Genomic DNA, 25,289 nt, shown 5'->3' with positions numbered 1-25,289 from the left:
CTGACTTAAAAGGAGGTGAACAGCCGATTGCTGATTCATACCAGCTTTTCTAAGTTACTGCGCTAACAGCTGGATCTTTGAAAAAACTACATGATGCAAAACATGAAGGTCCTAATTCAGAACTATGAGGTCAATAAGTTTATCGTAACTGACAAAGCCTCTCAAATTCATTTAACCAGCTCATCATTTCACAAGAAAAGGATCCTTTGCTCGGCTCAGATGTACTTTAACCACTCCGTGGGTCCCAGTAATGTCAACACCATTTTTTTTTTTACTTTGCACAGTGTCAAACTAGCATCTTTGAGAACACAAATCTGTTACAAAGTTTAAGAAAAATGCCTCACTTGCAAGAGTTTCTCCCTACCCCGTTTTCCTCCTCTGTCTGTCTTCTACTAATCCTACTGATCTCCATTATCAGGGTAACGTCTCGCTAATCTCTCGCTTCCTTTAATCCTCCCGATGTCCCGCTGTGTGTTGCTTGGAATATAACTCATTCATGCACACTCCTTTGAGGAAAGCATCCCGCTGTTTTCTTTTTTAAAGGTTCGTCCAATAATCCCCTCCTCATGTCCGAAAAAAAAAAAATAGAAGGAGATGGATTTCTGTTTTTATGCACGTCCTCTTATGTCTCTGCTGCTTTGGTTGCTTTGATTCAGTTAAAAGAGGCTGCACTCTGACACACCTCTCTCCCCTCGCTCTAATGGGATTAATGGGGCATTTTGTATACCTGTACAAATCTTTGTTGGCACTTGTATTTGTCGCAGTGGAAGCTGTGTAAAAGAAAACCCATATTTTCAACTCTATTTCACTGCCACTGTCAGGAAAGTCAGTGAATCTGGCCCATGTGTTAAGCAGGTTATTGGAGTCCTGCCATAGCAAGGAATGGCTGGAATAATGGAAAGTAGAGAGGAGAGAAAAGCAGTCTCTGTTAAGTTTTGCTGTTCTTCAGTGAATCACAGTGGAGGAGACGAGTGCTGAAGAAATGCTTTGTGCGTTTTGCTTTTTTTAAATTCTCTATCAGACACAAAGATAGATATATATATATATATATATATATATATATATATATATATATATAGATATATATATATATATATATATATATATATATATATATATATATATATATATATATCTATATATAGATAGATAGATAGATAGATAGATAGATAGATAGATAGATAGATAGATAGAGAGAGAGAGAGAGAGAGAGAGAGATCTATCTATCTATCTATCTATCTATCTATCTATCTATCTATCTATCTATCTATCTATCTATCTATCTATCTATCTATCTATCTCTGACCTCACAAGGACCTGCATTTGCCTCCCATTCACTGGCAGAGCTCTTGCGTCTGTTACTGCGCTCAGCTCCAAAGCAGTTAGGGAAACCTCTAAATGCGAAAAAAAAAGAAATCTGGCTCTTGACTAAACTGCAACTACCAAGCTCACTTCAGTGTTTTCTCTTTGGGCCCCTGAATTTTTCTGGGTTTTTTTTCTTTGCCAGTCATGCATGCAATGACCAAAGACAAGATTTTGCATAAAGAGACATGTGGTGAGAGTCATCTTGGGAATAAAACCCTACAAAGCTCTTTAACACTCTCAAATACATTGTAAGGTGAAAGACGTGGAAGATTCTGGTTAGATGTTGCTCTAACTAACCGTTCAAAGGGAGCCTATTGTGCTTGTGCTAATTTTCTGTAATTTACACGATTCTAACATTTCAAATAATAAAACTTTTGGTTTCACATGGCTTTTTCTTTTCTCGGCTCTCTGCGATGTCATAGAGAGGGGATCACATACAGCTCTAGCCATGGCCACAGAAGCCTGGTGCATCTGGCGTTAAAACCTTCTGTTTACAAGGGGAAGCCAATGATTAGAAAGAGAAGGGGAAAGAGAAGTAAAAGGTCTTGTTTTACTCAAAGAGTGAATTGAGGTGCTGCACCAAGGGCTGGCTTAACATTACTAAGGATTATTCTTCCCCCAAAGGGAGGTAGAAGGTAATCGTATCCATTTGTTTGTCTGCCTGTCTGTTTGTTAGAAGTCTAGCGTGCACAGTTTTCACGTTATCATTTTCAAATTTTGTGTGATGGTGGATACCAAAAACAGCTTGAGCTGATTTAATTGTGGTAAAAATCGGGTCAAGGTCACACCATGTGAATCTCATTAAAAACTTTGTATTAGCCACAGCTTCTTATGGATCGTCTTCAAACTTCACAACAATAAACGAGGCCTTGGGGAATATGAGTACCTACTGTAGGTTAGCTAAGTGTTTGACCTTCATTGTTAGGGCTCAAGGTCAAATAAGAATACATTATATTAAAGAGGATGGAGAGAGCAGTTCAATACGACGCCCTGTGATTTCACAGTGACGCCTTAACAGGCTGACGTCATTTTGTAATAAAAACTTTGTAAAAATAAAAGTTTTAGTAAAGCCCTTGCCCTTCGAAGGAAGCTGCACTCTCTGAGTGCTCTTGTTTTGAACTGTGAATCATGCTAAGCCAGTCTAGGAGAGTCATGCACAGCTGCTGGGCTGGCATGACAACAGCAGTCAGCAGTTGAGTCGAGTCAGCAGTTTAAGGTGTGAAAGTCTTCTAAACAATGACAACAATGCTCTTAATATAATTTTAAGGAAACTACAATTCTTATTATTTTTTAAAGGCTTTGGAAAGCACAGACGACAGTTACGAATGTAAACCAAAAGAAATGTGCATGGAGCGGAAAGATAACATTTTTTCCAGCCTTACTTTTTCTCCAGACATTCCACATACTCTTTCTTCTTCCTCCGACTCTCCTGAGCTGAGATCTGGAGAAACGGGCACAAAACCAATCATTGCTCCACCACAAAACCACATTTCTAATTGGAGCAAAATTTTTGGTAAATGTGTTACTATTTCTGTTTGAAATAGTAACACAAGGCAGTCCAAGATTCTGGGAATAGCTCACGTTTTTGTTTTTTTGGTTAATTAAATGTTCAGTTCAGCCGTGCACACTAACAGAAGACAAAAAGGTGCAGTGCCTGCTTACCTTATTTTTGATCTTTCGTCTGACTCTCTTCAGTGCCTTCTCTTCACTCTTCGTGAGAGGAAGTTTGTTAGGTACCGGGTAACCCTCCGCAACCAGGGTCCTCTTCTCTTCTTCTGTCAGCATGAGGGGTCCCGAACCCTGCAGTTTCTGCACAGTGAAACAAGCACTTCATCAGCGCATAATGCTAATAAGCTCTCATAATTCAGTCTCTTATTTATGTCGGTCTGCTTTTAATTTGCATGTTGACAGCGAGCACACCAAAATCTCACATCTCTCTTACATTGCATTACACCCGAGAACAACACTGTTGGAGTTTGTGCGATGGTTTAGCTGTTCACGTGTTTCATTAATAAAAATGAAAAAAAGAAAAAAGAAAAATGTTGCTGACACTGAACAATTGTGAGTAAACAAGATTGGGTCACGATGGCCTCAGAAGGCCACTGAAGATTCATTTATTCTAAGAAAAGCTGCTGAATCAGACAAACAACATTCCAGACGGACGGATTTTCTGACTTTCTGTTCTTTCAGCAAATTATGGGATGTATTTAACCCCAAATTAAGCTGATTTACAGATCAAAAATCCCAACTCTACAGTGTCTGCTTTCACAACAGAAGGGCAGCCTATGAAACTCACAGCGCTATATAAGGACACAGTCATTTGAACATTTCTTATAGCAAACACCAAACCACTGACACATTAAATCCCCCACATGCGCTGCAGAACGGGCACGGAGAGGGAAAAAAACAACAGAGGGCACAGAGGGTAGGGGCTCTTTAACTCACATGCGGCGCGGTGAGGAGGGGCGAAGAGGAGATGGCCGAAGAAGATGAGGATGAGGACGAGGCGCGACCTCCTGGCCTCTGTTGTGGTTGAGGGGAAGACGGCGGCAGAGGGAGGTGTGGGGAGGAGGGGGGCAGTGAGCCATCACTGTCGCCGTGGTTACTGCTGGGAGGGGTGGGCGGCAGCTGGAGAGCATCATCTAAAAAGGAGCGCAGCACGTGAAAGGAATCAGTGCTTCTACTTTAAACAAATGACCACTGAAGATATTCATAGCTAATGTAAGTCCATTCTCCCAGACCCCAAATATTATACTGCTGTGATTATTGTGGCATATGCAGAGACAGCTCGGCGAGTATTTTTGCCCTGATTATGGTCTGCAAGGTAGTAGTGCCTCTAACGCTGGGGTGGTTAAGCCCTCATCATATTTAAAGTGAAGGCTTTTGTTCCAACAGATGTTTGAGGTAATTTATTTTGTAATACTTTAGGTGAAAATGTGCACTAACTAACTCATTCAGCTGCTCACTTCCTTCACAAGGGGTCACCACAATGGGTGGATCCACATATTTGATTTGGCACAGATTTTTTAGACCAGATGACCTTCCTGACTCAGCCCTCCCAGGGATTTGTGTCTCCTTCTGGTTTCAAACCAGGGATGTTAGGTAAATGTCTTAACCACTACACTAGGAAGCCACTTCTAACATTAAAATAATCTGAGTCAGACAAACCACTATAGCACTGTGAGTGTGTCTGTTACCGCTGGGCAGGCTGAGGTACTGTCCAATCTCTCTGGGTTCATCTTTTATAGCAATGAGCTTCATATCCTCTTGACTGCACTCCTGTAGAAACAACAAACGTACCTGACATCAAAAACACCACTCATTTTATTTTTTTAAATGTTTCATCACTGAGGCAAAGGACAGATGGATGCTAACCGTGTGTTTCCATGGTGAGCCTCTGTGTGGAGGGGCAGGGCTTAATATGAGAGGCGGGGCTTCCAAAGGCTGAGGATCTAACCTTTGGCCAACATCAGGCTCCTCCTGCTTCACCAAGATAGCTGACAGGTCCTGGCTGAAGCTCCACTCAAACTCTACAGAAAAGACACCACAGACACAGGCAGGGTCACAAGGGGCTGGAGTCTATCCCATTTATCACATGGTGAGAGGTAGAATACACCCGGGACAGACTGCCAATCTGTCGCAGGCGAACACATAGTGACAGGCAACCATTAACACCTACGGCCAATACTGAATCACCAACTAACCTAAACCCAAGGCATCTCTTTGGACTGTGGGAGGAAGCCAGAGTACCTGGAGAGAATATTTCACACAGAAAGGCCGTCTTCCTGTGAAAGAACGATGCTAACCACCACACGATCATGCTCCCCTAAAGTCATCCTCAGCTTTCTTATACTGAAGTATTTAATCTGAACCAAATGGTTTGATGTGTGAGAACAACAAAAACACAAAGAAAAAGCTAAAGCAGAGCAAAAAACTGCAGAAATACCTGCAGATGTTTTCCATGTGTCACAAGGGGAAGGGGGGGAACGGGCAATCACATTGTTTTGATGTCATAGCAGTGCAACATGGGAACACCGTCCCATCTACACAAACCCTGGCAAACCCTAACCCTAACCCCCATGACTCCAATACAACCATATACATACAACCACGATTGTACCCCGACTATATGGCCCTGACTTTTGCATTCACAATTAAAGGCCACAGTGTTATTGTGTATTGGAACAGACAATCCCAACTTAAGGTTCAATCGCTAACTCCTTCTTTCAACTATCAAATGAAATACCAGTGGCAATAATGAAAAACCACCAGCAACAACAAAAAGTCTCAAGAATTCAAGAAAAGTGTTCCTATTCTTTAGAAAAGAAGGTTCTAGTTAACTGAGAAACTTGAGCAAAGTTGACCTTATTTCTCTTCAGGGAGGCTTTGCTGTAGGTCTTCCAACGGGAAGTAATTGACAGCTTCCAAATCACACTTTGAAGGAGCTCAAAATATCTGAGCTCTTCCTGACAAGGCTGGACAATGTCGTTCTGGCAACTGCGGTGCATAATTTCCCTCCAGCTGGTGTATATACCCTGAAATAAAAGATGGGCTGAACCAGCAACTCGCCCTCATTATGCTTCCTGGGAAGAGAAACAGTCGCCGCCTTTAAACACTGAAAATATGCATAATTGAGTGACCCGGCAATGAGGCGAGAGTGCAATTTCAAAGGAGGGTTCACCTAAACACGATGTGGGTATATTTCTAGAGGAGCACAGGTAAATCGTTGTTTAGTCTGCTTTGAAATCCAGAAAGTATTTTTAGGAAGTTTTAGTGTGTCTGCAGAGATGCCAGTGCATCCAACCTCCTGAAACGACCTGAGGCAAGACAAAGCTGACAAGGCCTGACTAACATCGTGCTGCTTGTTAGTGACTGATGACAGCTAATGAGGAACTTCTTTCTTTCCACTCTGACAAGCCTCATATCTTTGCTGGACTGTTTCTTTTGTCTAAAACTTCTTAAACAGTGGCATGAAAGCAGCATTCAAACCTCTGAGACTGTTTTAACTAAACATTGAAGATTTTGAGTGATCTTAAGAAAAGGGGCTTGACAAGACTGTCTTCAGACGACAAGAAAAAATTCACTGGAAGCTTTGTTAGATACTGCCATGACTCATGAGGGGTGCTGAGTCAGAAGGATCCTGGGAAGAGAAGAACGACGAGTGGAAAGGATAAATAGATAAACAGCTGTAACCTCATCGACGTGTTCCTCACGTTTGCACCCCCGGGACCAGATTTCACATTCTTACCGGTACCTGAAGCAAGACGATCTAAAATAGACGTTGACTTTTATTTTTAAAGCCTTTTCTAAGCACAAGTTCTGCTAACTCCCACACAGCACAGTAGCCCTCTGGAGATATTTTGTCCCTGAAAGAGGGTCGGAGGAAAATCCACAAGAAAGTGTCGTGTCTCCTGAAGCCTGTCTCACAAAACAAAATGACCAAGTTAGCTGGATAACTGCACAGAACAAAACCTCAAACAGCTGTTTTGTTTGGTTACAGATTTGGTTGGTTCCAGATTTTCCAAGCTGCTCTATCCAACTAACAAGATTCCTGTTTGCGAGTCAGAATCCAGATGCTGCAATCAACAGCATCATCTAATCCATAGATACATTACTCGGTGGTCTTTTTCTTGCAACTCAACTCTGACCTTTCCAAATAGGTGGCTTTAAAGTAGCGTTCCACCAATTTTGCACATGGAGTTCAGTTTACTCTGCATTAGAGGCAATTGTGCCAGATTCATCTCAGAAGTGTGTGTGTGTGTGTGTGTGTGTGTGTGTGTGTGTGTGTGTGTGTGTGTGTGTGTGTGTGTGTGTGTGTGTGTGTGTGTGTGTGTGTGTGTGTGTGTGTGTGTGGGCAAACGTTTAAATGGAAAACATTGAGGTGGTACTTAAATATAACGGAAAACCAAACAAAACCCGAGTCAAGCCAAGTTGAGGCACTGGTTAAAAGAAACTGTCCTTGAAAGTGGTGTGCAATAATTTATAAGTCATGTGACACTGTGGTTGATGAAAGAGAAATCCAATCGTCAATTGAATGTTTAGATTGAAAAAAAAAAAATGGAGCCACTCAATCAATCCACTGTCTTCTGTTTCTCTCATTCACAATTGTATGGCAAGTTGGCAGCTAACACAGGGTGAGAGGCGAGGTACACGCCCGACAGATGGCCGATCTGATGCTAACACAGAGAGACAAACAACCATTCGCACTCACATTAACACCTATGGGCAATTTAGAATCACCAGTTAACCTAACCCCACTAAGTGCATGTCTTTGAACTGTGGGAGGAAGCCGAGTACCTGGAGAGAACCCACACAGTCACTGGAAGAATGCCAACTACACATGCCAAATGCCACACCTCAGCTTATGAAGGAGAGAAAGAAAGAAAGAAAGAAAGAAAGAAAGAAAGAAAGAAAGAAAGAAAGAAAGAAAGAAAGAAAGAAAGAAAGAAAGAAAGAAAGAAAGAAAGAAAGATAAGTTTTGTCGCCTTTTATTTCACCTAATGTCTCAGAATGGATGCATTGGTGACAGCAACCTCCTGGCCTCCCTAGTTCTCAGGAGGCTGATCAGTGCTTAGGAAGTATTTCTTAGCCTTAGAAGACAGGTCCTAGTTGTGGCTTCTTCCTTTATCTTCACCTCTGCACCTGCCCGCACCATCTTGTGCCTCTTTAACTTTGTCTCCAAACTGCTCAAACCTGAACTGTCCCTCTAATGTACCTATTTCTGAATCTACTCCTAAGAGTGAGTGAAGGTCTAAAAGTTAAAGTCTAAAAGGCTCCGCGAGCTTTCAAATGGAAATTTTCAATACAACTGTCCTGTTTATTTGAACAGCGCTTATAACCCTGGGACATACGAGTATGTCTAACCAGAATTAAAGGGTCAGCTGCACATGCTTTGAATTAAGGCCCTTTAAAGGTGAGCTGCTCCACGGGGCATAATTAGGCAAAAGTCACGCATTAAAAGTTTTCTTCCTACAACGTTAAAAGCGAAACCACGACACAACTTTTAAAGAGTTAACTGCGGGCAGACAGGGAGGAGTGAGGATGTTTCATTATGTCAGCACTGACACACGAACGCCACGCCAGTGACTTTGATGTTTGTCGCATCAAACACGCATCCTAAAGGCTCCCCTGGTGCATTGAAAGAGGGCTTTTGCTTTTTCGTGCGTGCGTCTGTGTGTGTGAACGTCACGTTAATCACATCCTGGTTTCCTAGCAACATTGTGCTGGTAAAAAACGGACTGAAGTTTACAAGCCGTGAGTGTGTGCGTGATTGGTGAGAGCAAAGAGGGGGGACGGAGGTGTATTCCCAATCAGACAGCTGCTTGCGTGCTTTTGTGTCTGTATCCTGTCCATCACTACAGCAGAGAGAGAATAAATCACATGGCTGCTGACTTTGGGCGTGTGGGTAACGCCCAAAGTCAGCAGCCATGTGAGGAATAAACACCTCAGGGCAGTGAAAAACAATGATAAGAAGCATTATGAGCTACAATATATCTAAATCTACTTGCTGCTGATTATTTGAACCCAATAGTTCAATCACAGTGGGCACAAACATGGATAGCCATTTGCTTCTGAAATCACAAGGGTCTCTCAACCCTATAAAAATCTGCCTTTTAGCCTATACTTGACTGAATGTTCAAAGCGATGCAGGCAATAGAGGGACGAATTATTGCCATCAATGGACTGTGCATTATCTGAGTTTGTACATCAGTAGGTAGTACATGAGCGTAGAAAATTGGGCTTAATAAGTCCAACCGCAGCACTTCCCCCTTGAGCTGGAAGAGCTTAAGTCCAAGGCTGCAGCTAACAATCGCTGCGCTTTTATTCCTAATTTATTCAATTATTCTACACAAAAAAGGTCCTTAGGTCTGTGAATTGATGAAAAACATCCCTGTTATTACTTCCTGAAGGTTGAGGTGACATCTCAAAATATCTTGTTTTGTCCCATCAACAGGCCCCCAACTCCTCAAAAGTCAGAAAAAAACAGTTAAAAGCAGGAAATCCTAACATTTTTTGGTTTTTAACTGACTGCAGTGAAGCAAAAAGCAAATGCCTAATCAGTTAATCGCATTTTTCCACGCCACGGCATCACTGTAATAGACGTCCCTTTAGCAAGCGTAACTGCCATAGAAGTGATGATAATGATAATGTAGCTGGATAAAAACCTCCACTGGCAGTGCGAGGACCCCACCCCAAACAGCTCATTAGTCCCACTTCAGTATTTTTTTCCATGCTGCCCCGACTCCTGCATGATCTCACACTCATTACGGCTCAGCTACCTGTGAAAAATATCATTCGCCGCTAATGTTGCTGATTAGCAACGTGAGCCTGAAATGTTTTAGGAAATCAACGAGCGCACAAAAGGCATCAGGAGGAAGACAGGAATCCAGTTTTGGGGGTGGATCCGACATTTACCTATGCCACACATCCTGCCTATCAGAAAGAGTCCTCTCCTTAATGAGGCCAGTCCTGCTGCTCGCCTGAGTCTCGTTAAGCCTCCTGCCCTCGTTAAGTCCTCTAACACTGTTTTTTTTAATGAATACCAGAAGCTCTTAGCTGTTAGCCAATGCATAAGAAAATGGTCCTGAACACGGAGAGGCCACTGTGATATTTCCACTGACATCACAGTGACACACTTGTCTAAATGTAAATGTAAGGTTTAGGACAAGTAAAACCAATTGTTTCACTCTCCACGTTTTGGAATTTCGTTGAATGTTGTTAATTAAAAAAAAGAAAGAAAGCTTTAAAGGTCTTCCTGTGTGGGTAAATTGCTGTAAGCTCAGGTAAGAAATCCGGCGTTAATGACCAAATGGCTCCTGGCAGTCACCACGGGGGGTTAATGGAGGCGAGGTGGTTGCTGTGTTTGATCTCAGCGGGGCAGCAGTAGCATTAAAACATTCAATGGATCAGCGCAAAAAGGAGCTGCAGTAAAACACGCAGCTTCTCTTTAACCGAATAAGAGGCACAACAACAACAACAAAGACCACACGCTGAGAGGAAGAAAGAAAGTTTAAAATGACCACAGACAATCTGTACGCTGTTGTGTTCTGCTGGAAGCAGTGTGAGTCCTGCAGTAACAACAAAGCAAGGCAGCCAAGTGACCCTTGAAGACCTCCAGAAACCACCAAACCACATTTGATCACTACTGATTTTAAGCAGCAGAGCCTTCAACTTTCAGGCCCCTCTTCTATGGAACCAACTCCCAGTTTAGATTCAGGAGACAGACACCGTCTCTACTTTTAAGATTAGGCTTAAAACTTTCCTTTTTGACAAAGCTTGTAGTTAGGGCTGGATCAGGTGACCCTGAATCCTCCCTTATTGATGTTCCAATAGCCCTAAGCTGCTGGAGACTTCCCATGATGCATTGAGTGGTTCTTCTTCACTCACCTCTTTTAACTCTCTCTGTGTTTATAAGTTAATCATTAGTTATTATTAATCTCTGCCTCTCTGTCCACCACAGCCATTCAGATAAACAATTAAATGACAGAAAAAATGATTTTTTTTCACCGTGGGCTACATAAATTTTGAATTTTTACACTGTGTTCACAGTGCAATAAATAAATAAATAAAACAGGACATTTTTGTGAATTAACAGTCTGGGCAGTCAGCTGCCAAAACTTTGGCTGTAATTTTACACATTTATTTCTTACAGTTTAAGCCCAAACAGTCGTGCTGACAGATTTCTTTTGTTTACTACAGCAACATTTCTTTATCACAAAAACTAAAAATGTGCTGGTGAAATCGCACTTCTGTTTCTTACATTGAGATAACTGGGAGATTAAATTGAAGTTAAACTTCTTTACACTAATAGAGAGGGCAGTTTCCCCAGTGTGCCTCACCTAAAATCAAAGTGGGCCGTGATGTAAAATGAGTTTGAGGTGACTGCTGTTGCAATTTGGTGCTATATAAATAAAATAGGATTGAACTGACTTGATTTGTTGGGAACCGCCCAAATAGGAGGACATCATAATCTTTTATTGTTACAGTGATACGTTGCTGTTGTAGACTGAGGCTAAGTAAGCACTAACTGATTTCTTGATTTCCATATAAACCGTAATGACCTTCCATCTATTGTGTGCTGTGTTCACTGTATGTGATGGGTACTTTAAGACAAAAGTGGCCTGGATGCAGTTCATCAGGCTAATATCTGATCTCACTTTTATCAACCACTGTGCAATTCAAGCAATGCAACATGGGTGATACTTGCTGGGGCAATAGGGGCAACTTTTTCTGGGTGTTTATCAGGACGCTTCTCGTATAAACAGCCCAGCAGTGGGTGTCAAATAAGTCTGATCTTGTCTGTGAGTGCTACATGATCCTTGCATCCACTGTTTTACCCATCATTGTAATTCTAATTGGACAGGACCTTCTTGTCCAACAAAGCACACTAAGATCCACAAATCCCTTCATTCAGAACTGACGTGCTTTCTGAAAGGTCAAAAACGTCTAACACCTCTTGGTGCTTAATTAACCTGACTCATCGTGACAAACAAGCAGCTGCTCTACTGCCGTGCTCTCGTTTGAAGCTGGAAAGGCCTGCAAGGATGTGCGCATCTTTGGCAAGGCTGCAAGGATTAGAGTTTGATTCTGGGAACTGAGATACTAGGATTTATGACCAAGACTTGCCGTCTCAGAAACATTTTAGCATGCACGCTAAATGGCCTGGAATCTCACAAGACATGTGCTGTGACCACATGTGCATTTTTTTTATTATTATTATCAAAGTCCCCTTCTCCAAACTGCATAAGCAATAACACACAGCAATGGAACTGTGCGCAGAAGTCCAACCCTGAAAAGTCATTCATGCAGCGATACCGCAGAACTTCTCAGATGCAGCAGTCTTGTCAAAACACTGCAACATGCCAATATGACAGCTAATAGTCCAGGAGTGCCACAACTTATCTGTCATTGTGAAAAGTGTCAAATCTAGAAGTGAAAATTGAGCATTCAACAAGTGGCCTAATCTGACATGCAGCTCTTTATTCAACAGGCACAGCACTGTGCATAAAACAGAGCCTAATATAGTAGCTAATGCTAAAAAAAAACTTCTTAAAAGCTTCTTAAACCGCTGAGACAACATGTACAACCAGCTGCATGCAAGACAGTTTTCTTTCACCGCCGCTGCACACAGTAAAACCCCTTTTGGTCATCCTCTCCAGTATAACCACGTTAAGGTTAAAAGGAAATGCTGGAAAACAGGGACTAAATCCGTTTTATGATTATTTATAACACATTGCTGGGTTTGCCATTTGCTTGCCAGAGACGCTTTGGAGAACTTTTTAACATTCATGCAAAAGCAGAGAAGAAGACAAGATGTTGTCGTCCTAAAAGAAAAGCAAAGCAACATTAACATAGTCTTGCAGCGTCTTATTTTTGTGCCAGTGTACAAGCGGAAAAGGCATGTTAGGGCACAGTTGGTTAAGCGATATTGTACCATTTCCCTTTAAAACTTTCGAACGCTGCCTCTAGAGTGAAATATTAAGGCACCATGCAGCAGATGCGGGTTGTAAAATGCATGCATGCACATGTCCAATAACAAATGCATACAACGTGGGTTTGTCAATGTGTGTGTGTGTGCACCATATGTGAACTGATAGTGCTCCAACTGCACAGTGAAGAAATAAAGAAAAGAATATCCACAAAGTACCATGAAATCACAACTAAGCAATTTTTTTAATTGTGCAATATCAAATATTTAATGCTGTATTTCTTTTCCATTTTCCTGTTTGGGTTTGAATCACTGTGCAGATATTCATATTTTGTTTGAAGTTTGGACCGACCGGAGTGACTGTCACTGTAAACTGATTTATTCAGCCTGATATGACTTCATCCTTTGTCCCTCTCTCTTTCTCTCTCTCAGGAGCAAAGTATTATCTGTCCATCAAGGATTGTGCTTTTTTTTTTCAAGAAATTGTGGCATTTTGGCAGTGCAGATAATTTGATATTTATACGAATGAAGTGGATTTTATTGGATTACAGGAGACAGAGAAGCAAAAGAAGATAAACAGGCATCAGAGAGACAGAGAAAAGGAGAGAGAACGAGAGAGATAACCTGACAGAAGAGAGAGAGAGAGAGTTTCCGCTGGCTCCGGCTAAAGCTGCAGATTTAAAACCATACGCTTGTCATAGTGTTGTGTGCGTCTGTGTGTGTGTGTGCGTGTGTCTGTGTGTGTGTGTGTGTGTCTGTGTGTGTTAGGTGGGCAGGGCTTAGCTGGAGGAAAGCTGCTCATACTGGGTTCATACAGCAGGATCCCCGGGACAAACGGAGAACAGACAGCACCCAGACAGACGGCGCGAGAGCGAGACAGGTAGAGACGCAGACAGGGAGGGTAGGGATAATGAGGAAGATGAGTCAGGAATAGACAGAGGAAGGTGAAGAAAGCAGGACTCAGAATATGCAACATTTCTCCTCAACTTGCACACAAAGTGCAAGTGGATCATTAAGCCATTGATTATATATGACAGGATTGAGCCAATCGAAGTGCACGACAGTTGACAGGCAGCAGAGAGGGTCAGGCTGCCTGCTATGTGTTATATCAGGCAGAAACCTGAGCCAACCAGATAACCAGGGGACAGCCAGCGTGATAAAGAGCCAGACTAAACATCAGCAGGAGAGCTTTGCTTGGCTCTGAGCGGTTTAAAAAGAAGCCAAGGCTAAGAAATAATGAAAAGATCAAACTTACCAGAGTCTTGGTCCATTTTGACTGACAGGGCTGGGCTCTGGGGGGCTGAGTCTTCACTCAAGGAGTAGCTGTGCTCTGCTTGAATATCTGTGAGATTAACAAGGCCGTCTCACAAGGATGGAAAATGTAGCAGTGCAAGCTCTGTGTGTGCATATCTGAGAGCTTTCTCATCTTCTGAGTCAATTGTTTTCAGTTCCAATTTTTAAAAAGATTTCAGTCACACTCTCTGTCATGTAAATACAGAGTTATAACATGACAGCACGATTACAGAAGGAAGCCACAAAGCCAGTTCAGAGCCCGACACTTCATGAATGAGCGGTGTCACTGCAGTGCTCTTCCGGTCTCTTGGCTGCATCAGTGATAGCTATTAAGACATATCTTGTCATTAAGGCCTTAATCGATGATGATCATGAGAGCACGGGTTCCTCATGAATGCTGCCCCTCAATATTCATGATTTTCTTTAATTAGACAGAAAAATCTGCTGGGAACTTCATGATGTCCAAGGTTTAAGACTCTCACAATTACTCCCAGTGCTGTGCATAAGTCTCGAGCTACCTATCATTTCTTTATAGTTTGCTTCCAAGGAGCGATAGTTCTCCAAGGTCTTTCAACAATTTCCCTTTGGCTCCCTTTTGACCTATTATCAGTCCAGTCATGACTATTGTCACAGGAATGTTTTGTTTATTAAGCCATGTAACAACTCAAAGGATGAACCAGTGTTGATCCTACAAATAAAAAAAAATGTAGCAAAGAACCCATTTTAAATTGTATCTTTAGGCACTTTGTTGCTAGGAGACTGTCACAAAAACACATCATTTGTTCCCATTTCTTCATAGTTAAATCTATGAAGAATGTCAACAATAACACAGGATTAAAAAAGTATTGTTGCACCAACAAGCTGATTCCCAAAGAGGTATTAGCTGAAAATTTGCCATATCTCAACATGAAGTTGAGTGTATCCTTAAAATCTTGAGGAAATAATTGAGAACAAAAGAAGAAGAAGCAGACCTAAAAAAAATCACTTTGGATGAACAGTATCTGCAACTCATGTCCGTAGGAAACAGGAAAAATCCAGCAAAGACCTGACACAGGACCTGAGAGATGATACTGAACTTTTAGGTGATCAGCTATTGTTCAGCGAAGGCTCATTACAAATTGTCTCAGTGGAAGGATAACAAGGAAGTCATTCTTAAGAAAGAGAAATGAGGAGAAAAGGCTGACATATGCCAAATTACACAAGAACTGGACTGAAAATCAGTGGCAACAGGTCTGATGGAGTGATGAATTCAAATGTGGTTAGAATCATTGTCAGGATATGTGGAAGAGGTTATGAGAGAGGTACAACAGTGAGTGTCTACAGTCATCTGTAAAACACGGTGGAGGCCCTATCATGGTTTGGGGCTGAATTTCAACCAGTGGTGCTGGAGTTCCTGCCGAAACTGATGCAATTATGACCACAGAAATGCACCATCAGATTGTGATTCACAATGCAATACCATCTGAAAAGCAACTAATCAGGAACAGCTTCATTGTTCAGTATGACAATGATGCAAAACACACTATCAATGCAGTAAAAGCATACAGTACCAGTCATGGATTGACCTCCCCAGAGCTCAGGCCTCAACATTACTGAAACTGTGTGGGAACATCTTGACAGAGGACAGAGGGAAAAGGCAGCCAACGTTCAAAGAAGAGGTTTGAATGTCCTTCAACAAGCCTTGAGAACTATTCCTGAAGACTACTTAAAGAAATTAAAGGAAAGCTGACTAAAAGAGTTCAGAATAAAGGTGGTCATGCCAAATAGTGACTACCAAACTCATTAGAATAAACTTTTCCAGAGTACTAAAAGTACTATTTTCTGGATAAATGTATACATTCATGATGCTATGTACATATCCACATGTAGTACATATACATATGTCCATACATAGTGAGAGTGCTGTTAAGACTTTAATGTAAAAGTGACTCAGGCGTTCTTGAGACATGATAATAACATAACATCCTGCTTTTTGTCCTTTCTTCTAATCATTCTAATGACTTTGTGACTATGGCAACTAGGGCTGGGTATCGTCACTGATTTCTAGAATCGATTCAATTCCGATTCACAAGGTCCCGAATCGATTCGATCCACGATTCGATTTAATTCGATTCGATTCGATTTAAATCTGGGAAATTTTGACAGTCAGAAATATAATTCAGATCAGTACATTTACATATTTTTGTATCAATAAAAAGGAAGCTGACACACGCAAGACTTTATCAAAGGTGTAAGCATCACAGCAGATGCCTTTGTGTCAAAGTAGCTGAAGATAAAACACAGAAAAACATGAAGGTGGTTTTCCTGGCCTGGGATTTTATAAAAATATTCTGCAGTACATCAAAAACGAAAGAAAACCATTAATCAACATATGAAGATTACCTCTGACGTTACAGCGGTTTTATTAGAGACACGGTTAAGCGTTTTGCATTTTGAATAATTTTAAAAAGTTTAAATTTGTTCAGTATTGAACAGCAGAAATGAGGTTTTCTTTTCGGAAGAATGTAAAAGGGAAAAAAACAGCGGCCGACAGCGCTGTAAACAACGGTAGACTTGTGCGTAACAAGCAAGCGAATAATGAAGAAAGGGAAACTGTTCTTGAAGTACACAGAGAGAGAGAGAGGGCGAGAGAGAGACAGAGAGAGAGAGACAGAGAGAGAGAGAGGGCGAGAGAGAGAGAGACAGAGAGACAGAGAGAGGGCGAGAGAGAGAGACAGAGAGACAGAGAGAGAGAGCTGTGCATCGCGGTGGAAGCAAAACAGTAAAAGTCAGAGTGAATTCATGACGATGTTTATGTGAATCTTCTTTTGCTGCTGGTTCGGTCAATATTGTTTGGAAAGAGATCAAACTAACAGCTTTAGAATCAGCGCATAAAGGGCGTGAACACAAAGCGCGGACCCGCCGACAGATCAGAATCAGTGAGCTGTCGGCTTTCAGCCCCGACCGTGTCCGTGCCGTCGGGTGAGAAAGGCGACATCTAAATGATTCTGATCCGCGGGTCGTGCTGTGTGTTTAAGTCTTTGTGCAGAATCCGTGTTCCTGCTCTCATTTACTGTCTTAGCTGTTTGGTGGTTCTTGAAATTTTGTGAGATGTCACCAGAGATTCTGGCATTTCGGGCAAAATAAATTTATATTAAAAAAATCGATTCAGGATTTTAATTAATCGATTTTACGTTATCCAAGCCATAATCGATTTTAATCAATGAATCGATTATAAAAACCCACCCCTAATGGCAACGACTAACAGTGACACTCATTTGTCTCAAGTGATGAGCTGATGACAGCTTCCACAGGCTGTGAGCGCCTATTTTGCAATAATTTTGAGCTGATAAACAAGATCCAGTAACAAGTGAGTTTAATCTGTTCCGTTCCGCAGGCAGGAGTTCTGGAAGTCAGACTTTGGCAACAAAAGCTGGCTCTCATATCATGAAATTTGAACTCTTGGGCACAGAAGGAGCCAGCGCTGATGTCAGAGAAGGCTTTTGATTCAACCCAAGTAATGAGACTGGGGACTTTTCTCCCCAAAGGTTGGCTAAAGCAATGATATGGTTGCCACAGTTGAGCTAGTTCTGACCTTTAGACAGGTTTGAACGGTGAACTTCTTACAGTGGCTTTTCCCATAACCACAGATGTGACTGGTTCCAACTTTCTAACTTGTTCCCAGCAATTCTGGCCCTGGCGCCAGTCATTTGGTGAAAATGCATGAAACTGGTTCTAGAGTAGGCACCAGGATTGGTGCTTCATTGGTGAAAAAGAGGTAAATGTACAGTTCTGGGCTGCCCTCAATGAACAAAGACCAACAAAAAAAGAACTGCGGTGCTCTCTTGAGTCGCGGCTCCAGACATCTGTTATTACTGCGCCAAAGAAGAGTACAAAGAATGGAAACACACAGCAAATGAATTGCAGCAACTGGCCTTAGCTTACAGTTCAATAGCTATTGTCATCATACCAGCATACGTAAGTCCAACCTGGTGCTGTACCCATGTGTATTCGATCCAAGGATCAATCAGTGCTCCTGGAATTACTGGTGATTACGGAAAACAAGTGAGAACTAAACAACTAAAAGGGATGATACGGAGCAAAAAAAGCCCAGCCATAAGGAGCTGTGTGTGGGTGGGTGTGACAGGTGGATTTGGATTATCTCTCATAATAAAACAAGAGGAGCTCACCTGGGCTGCTGTCCATGTCAATGTGTAAAAATGAAGGTCTTTCTGCCAGTAGGGGTCGCTCTAATACATGGTCGTCGAAGAAACTGTTAAATAATTCACTGCTGAAGTCGTCCATCTGGTCACCCGAGAAAGGCTGGAAAACATATACAGAAACAGACACAGACAAAGGAGTATTTAGCTGACGTTACTTTATAAAACCACTCTGGTACAATGAACCTCATGCAATTCAACGTTCAATGAAAAGCACAAGGATAAAGACAAGGGAAGATGGGCTCAAGGTATGGCGCTCAAATGCTTTTCTTTCTCCAACCAACAGTGCAAATCTGAAAACATCCAGCTTTCAGTGATATAAAAAAGACAAAAGTGGCAACCTTAGATAAGCTGGGACAAGAAAATAGCTGGAAAATTACTTCATTTTCTGCAAATCGACTCATCAAATAATGGACCTATAGTTTCAGTTCTACGACAGACTTATCTCTCAGTGTCAGAAACAAGACAACATAGGCTGTGTTGATGACACGAAGAGTCAGTCAATGGGAAACAGCATTGACAGATTAATCCTCTAGTCTGGATGAATGAGTCACTGAGCAGAGAGAGACGGTGTTCTGGAAGCAAGGGACAGCACGGTGCTCTGATTTCACTGGTTTATGCACACATAAATACGCACACACACACACACACACACACACACACACACGATATGAGTCACCCTGGTCTTCAGAAAACATGGGAAAAGCTGAACCAAAGCCTATGCGCACATACACATGGGTTGGTTGGAAACCCATCAACACACTGCTTGGAGGCTCTTCAGACACAGTGACAGAAATAACTTGATTTAATTAGCAAGAAACACAAAAGTTGATTTACATGTTTTATTCCTGGAAATTAGCTTAAGCGAGGCTCCCAGAACTGCCAGAAGTGTCACAACAGATAAAATCAGTCCAGGAGCAACAATAAAGACATGATTGGGACAATAAATACAAGGCTTACCTCAATATTTCAAATACTAACAATGGATCATATGCACGGAGGGAAAGGGCTTGTAAGAACTGTAAGAAACCGACTGAGGGCTACCAACGGAGCTGACATAAACACTAAGTTTTAGAGCACATTTTAAATTTGATAGGTAAACATTACTTTCTAAGCGTTCCTGTTATGATTAGATTCCCGTGTCTGTCTATTATGGGGGAATTTTTTTCCCCCTGTGAATTAATACTATCAGATAGAGCTCACATGAGCAATTTACTTTTAACAGATTTAACCTCTTCAAAAGTATATCTGACTTTTATTAATTGGCTTTATTCAAATGTTGCTGAATGTATCCATCAAAAAACATTAAAAAAAAAAAACTCTGCAGAGCTCGCTTAATAACCATGACTGCATTTGAAAGTGGGGGTGGAAGTGTATTTGAATGTCTGTGAAGGTTCTCAGTCATCCAGGTCATCGTAGTCAAAGGAGCTTGCAAAGAAAAGCGTCTGGACTTCTTTAAGTTGCTTGAAGACGTTTCACCTCTCATCCGAGAAGCTTCTTCAGTTCTGAGCATTCCTCGCTGCACTGTACAGCACTGCACTGTACAGCACTGTCCAGCATACAACTGTATGCTGGACAGTGCAGCGAGGAATGCTCAGACCTCTACATTGGAGAGACCAAACAGCCACTTCACAAGCGCATGGCACAACACAGAAGAGCCACCTCCACAGGACAAGACTCAGCAGTCCATCTGCATCTTAACCCTTGTATGGTGTTCGGGTCTGTGAGACCCGTGTTCAGTTTTTTTCAAAAGAAAAATTAAACAATTAATTATTTTTTCACGTGTAAATGTGTTGTGTCTTTCCACTCACTCCACTTGATTATAACTGATTTATTTATAACATTTTATATAAAAGAAAAACGAGAAGCACATTAATTCATAAATGTGATCTAACAAAGGTAAAGGGAAAAAATTAACCATGTTTGCTGTTCATATGTCTTGTAATTGGGATGAAGTAAACATCTGTTGAGTAATTTAACATAAAATTGTTTGATAGTGTTAATTTGGAAAGCCAAAACTCTAGCGGGTCCACCAGACCCATGAACACTGGCTGAGTAACAAAAATACGAACACCACACAAGGGTTAAGGATAAAGGACACTCTTTCGAGGATGCCAATGTTCACATTTTGGACAGAGAGGACAGATGGTTTGAAAGAGGAGTGAAAGAAGTCATCTATGTCCACTGTGAGCGACCATCTTTGAACAGAGGCGGGGGTTTACGACACCAACTCTCTGCCATCTATAATCCAGTTTTGAGATCCCTTCCCAGACGCCTTAACGCCCACTCACATCCTGGGCCATCTGACCTCAGGAATTTGCATGATAAGGTGGGGCCAGGTTTCACAATGAACACACCCGAAACTCTGGCTGATTGGGACCCACACCCAGTTTCACACCTTGGCTCAGGCGATTAGAGGATCATCAGGGGGTCCTTTTGTCCCTCTGTGGGGGGTCACTCCCACTAGGTTTATATCTGGGACTCTCCACCATTTGACCTTAGAACTGAAGAAGCTTCTCGGATGAGAGGTGAAACGTCTTCAAGCAACTTAAAGAAGTCCAGACGCTTTTCTTTGCAAGCTCTTTTGACCAAGTGTATTTGAACTTCGGGGTATGTACTGATGAACGGACATCCTCCTTCAGGATTTTCTGGTAAAGCGCAGAATTCGTGGTTGCATCAATTACAGCAAGTCATCCGGAAGCAGCAAAGCAGCTGCAGACGATCACACTACCACCACCATGTTTAACTGTTGTTATGGTGTTCCTTTTATGAAATGCTGTGTTAGTTTTATGCAGACGTTACGGGACTCAAACCTTTCAAAAAGTCCAACTTTTGAATCATCAGAATAGTCTCTCAGACGATCAGGATTTTTTTCAAGATGAATCATGAACTTTGACCTTAACTGATGCAAGTGAGACCTGCAGTTCCTTAGATCTTGTTCTGGGTTCTTTTGTGAGCTCCTGGATGAGTCGTCGATGCACTCTTGAAGTCATTTTGTTAAGCAGTCATCTCCTGGGAAGGTTCACCACTGATCCAGGTATTCTCCATTTGTGGATAATGGCTGTCACTGTGGTTCACTGGAGTCCCAAAGCCATAGAAATTACTTTATAAGCCTTTTCAGAATGATAGATGTCAATAACTTTGTTTCTTATCTGTTTCTTTAGATCAAGCCTATTTCACTTTATCAGACATGTTGTATTTAAATGATTTCGTGACTCAAGAGGACTGGCAGCAATCAGGACGGAGTGTGACTGGTGACATTAAACTCAAGTTTCTAAGAAAAATGTGGTTAATAACTGTTAATTCATGATTTAACAATGAGGGAAGTTACTTTTTTCACAGGGGGACAGTTAGGTTTGGAAGTAGGGAGGAAGGTTCGGGATTTGGAGGTTCAGCAGACATGCAGCAGATGTACAGGTGCAAATGAAAATTTTAAAGATCTCTGCTACACTGAGGTGCTCCGGGTGGCCTTGACAGTAAGCCAGGAAATAGTCCTGCACACAACGGCAACTGTAATTATATGTATTTCTGTCCTATATCAACACATGCATCTTTTAAACCCACCTACGCATGTGTGAGTCATGGTCCGCTGGAGTAAAAAAAAAAAAGATAAAAGGAAGTCCATGAACCAGATCAATTTTTGTACCTGAACCTCAAGGCTCACTGAACCTCCAGGCAAAAAAGAAGTGTGTACATACGCAAGAACCCGAATGATATATAGCTCACGCTATGATATGAAAAGTTTAGTTGGTTCCAAATCAGCGTGCAAACAACAGCGCAGTTTGTCCAGGACGGTGGCTCCATCAAATAAAAAGCTTTCTGTTCCATATTCACATTCTCAATGTCGCTCTCTTTTAATCTTGTGTTTTGAATTCATCCATACTTTCACTTCCTTTACTACCTATCCACCTCTGGGTTTGCCCTATCCTAAGGCAAACGACTGGGTAAACCCTGGACAGGTTGCCAGAAAGGCAGACATGAACCCAGAACCTTCTAGCTACAGGGAGACAGTGCTAACCACTACATGACTGTGCTGCCTATTATAAACTCAGCAAACTCCTTCTGTTTATAGTCATGCAAATTCCAATAAAAACGCAGTCGCTGCTTAGTGCAGTTGAAGCCAAGACAGCATAAGCCAAGCCTCAGGTCAAAAACATCTATGAACAAGAAGTAAAGTCAAGGTTTCTGTAGCAGTGAACCTGCGGGGTCTTGGCCACCCGTCGTCCTCCCTGTGGCTTTTGTGCAGTTTTCCCGAGGTGCAAAGTCTTTCACTGCAGACCTCCTGCGGTAAAGGACTGTGTTTAGCAGGGCCTGGCGGTTGCTCTTTTGACATGGATGGTCCAAAACACCCTCTAGTGTGAACCTAACTCAGTGGTGAAATACAATGCAGAAGGTGCAGTCATCTCATCATTTTCCCTTTTGAATATAACTCATGTATACAGTAATCCAAAATGACCAGATATTAGCTCATATCTTAGTATCAGTCTAGCATACACTCAGTGATCCTCTTTCACATGTGCATACTCGCCCATTCATACACACATACAGGAATAGCATATGCATCGTGACAAGAGAAGCCCTGTTGCACTAAATGCCATCAAAATATCCGTTTAAGTAACCTCGACACTGCCCCTATAATACTGCTCCATTAGGGAATATAGGTCACATTTAAAACCACCCTATTCAAAAACAAATCGAGAAAAGTTTCCTAATTGCGGTCATAATGGGAGTGATGTAGAGAGAGGGACAGAGAAAAAGCAGAGAAAGGTCCATAATTGAAGCATTATGCATCTAAAATTAGTTCTAGTAGCTGCATTAGCTCAACAGTGCAGCCAATATGTGGTTTTCTCTTTATTCTGCTATACTGTGTTGGGTTTTACTTCATATTTGTCTACATTTGGCTTCAGTTTTGCATTCAGCTGGAAGAGCGACTCTATTTTTGGGGGGTTGGTTTGTTTTCCACTTGCTTACCTCCAACACACCTGGAGCCTTCGATGCAGCTCTCACCCAATACAAGCACAATCCTGTGTGAGGTTAATCTTTTGCTTATCCATCACCTGGCATTGGGTTGATGTATGCGCGGCCACGCTGACTTTTTTCCCCCCCTGCATCCTGCACATTCAAGTATTCTGGCTGATAAGCCTTTTTCCTCTTGTGGCTGGACATGTGCAGACTCCTTTCACTAGAAAAACAATGGGAAATCTGCAGTTTCAAGACTCGGCTAAGTTTCATCCTTCCAGGTAAACCTTAAAGGTAAAAAAAACCTGGAGGGTGAATTTCACGTGCAATGGAATATGCTGCAAGAGGGGTGTGGCGATGACAACTTAAGAAATCTTTCATTTTAATGTTAATAAATGTTTTTCCAGTTTGTGTAGAGTGTAGATGTATACACCACAATACTGAGCCAAATGTAATAACTGAAATAATCAGATGCTGCCAAAAGTCCCTGCATCTCAACACAGCAGCAGCAGCAACAACCTCCTTTACAATCAATCATCCCTCACACCACCATGTGAAGAGCTGCTGACACAAATAAGACTCTATGGAGAAAGCCAAGCTGTTGTTGTGGCAGCTACAGAGTTAACTTGTGGGCCACAAGTAAATTTATGCACGCAGATAAAGCAATGTTTTTGTGCCCCACCAATCCGTTTTCAGACTAAAGGTCAATATTCAGTTGACAATTTCTCTGAGCTAAATGCACCGATGCTAATCTGCATCACACCTGCACTACCTGACATTCAAATGGCAAACGCACCGGCAACATTTCCCATTCCTAGAACTGCCTTCTTTGCAATTAATTTATTATCGCAATGAACTGTTTTATCATCTGTACCGAGAACACCCTGTGTAGCGCAGCCACACTAGAAGAATACTTTTATTATTGGGGAGCTTAATAAACACAGAGTGTCTTCGGGTTCGATACTCGATCCTCAAAAATCTGCATCCGTGAATGGAGGAGCCGAAGTCTGAACCTGTTATTACCTGAAACGCTTCCCCTCTCTGCTGGGAAAAGATCCACTTTAGAGAAGAAAACAGTGTTAAAAAGCAGTTGACAAGTTTTATAGCTCATTTCAGGGCTGATGTGTCATTAGAGGGGACAAAGCTGAGAGATAAACCACACAAAGAGAACTGGGAAAGACAGAGGTATGGGGTAATTATAAATGTAGAGAGCAGCTCTGCTATGCCTGTAATTAACCGTGTGGAGTCTTAACACATCTCTCTCTTCTCTCTTTCATTCAGCTACCTCGCTGGTTCAGGTGAAGATGGCAGAAAAAAAATGGACTAAACTGCCTAGCCACTAGTCAGCGGTAGTAGAGTTCACAGGCAAGAAGAACCACCTCCTATATCTTTACGAGGACTGAAAGAACAGACTTGGATCACTGAGGCCAAAAACTGTATGTCATTATGGAGGGAATACAGCAGTGGAAAGTATCGTAAAAATCTTCAGAACAACATGTAAAAGGCCAAAGGAAAATACACTGAAAGAAAAATATCTTTATGAAGTCATGTAGCCTTGTAAACTGTCACTGACAATCATGTGGATTTGATCACAGGCTTCATATAAAAGTTGGATGTAGCCGCTGTGACGTCCCCCAGCGGTTTGTGGACTACTGTGTTGAGGCCTCCCATCAAGCATACTGGCTGTCACCATGAAATTTAGATGAAATGGTGGAGCGCTACGTTTCTGCTAACTTTAGTAAACTTGTTTAGCAAGGTGCAAGAGACACAGAGACTGATACCTGCTATTAATGTTGACAAAGGAGATTTACTTACTTTATAAAAGGAATGTTTTGAAAGCTTAAGCCCTTTAATTTACTAGATAATTGCATTCAAATTCACCAGCACCACAGTCTGTAGTCCTGTTCATTGATTCAAATTAGCGAAGCTACAGCTCACAACTGCAGCCACCTGTCAATCAAGTGGGCCACGCTACTCATTAAGTTAAATGCACAAGTCATATAGAGGTGGTGAGCTCACACTGGAGTGGTTCAAGTGATAATAAT

General features: G+C 41.8%; 1 protein-coding gene across 2 annotated transcripts in view; it reads right to left on the bottom strand.

The window, feature by feature from the left end:
- Positions 1-25,289, bottom strand: part of creb3l1 (cAMP responsive element binding protein 3-like 1) — a 39,529-nt gene that overhangs the window by 6,058 nt on the left and 8,182 nt on the right. Inside the window, exons 2-8 of one of the 2 annotated variants that reach the window (XM_080877954.1) lie at positions 18,256-18,388; positions 14,049-14,135; positions 4,741-4,895; positions 4,563-4,644; positions 3,811-4,007; positions 3,028-3,174; positions 2,748-2,806 (exon numbers count right to left, since the gene is read on the bottom strand). In XM_080877954.1, coding sequence (XP_080734080.1) covers positions 2,748-2,806; positions 3,028-3,174; positions 3,811-4,007; positions 4,563-4,644; positions 4,741-4,895; positions 14,049-14,135; positions 18,256-18,388 — 860 coding nt within the window. The remainder of the gene's footprint in view (positions 1-2,747; positions 2,807-3,027; positions 3,175-3,810; positions 4,008-4,562; positions 4,645-4,740; positions 4,896-14,048; positions 14,136-18,255; positions 18,389-25,289) is intronic. The other variant, XM_080877955.1, reaches the window with a different exon arrangement.

Source organism: Rhamphochromis sp. 'chilingali', assembly GCF_963969265.1.
Source record: "Rhamphochromis sp. 'chilingali' genome assembly, chromosome: 3".
In the NCBI taxonomy this organism is placed as follows: domain Eukaryota; kingdom Metazoa; phylum Chordata; class Actinopteri; order Cichliformes; family Cichlidae; genus Rhamphochromis; species Rhamphochromis sp. 'chilingali'.
Note: the sequence above shows the minus strand (reverse complement) of the source record. Positions and strands in the feature narration are given on the sequence as shown.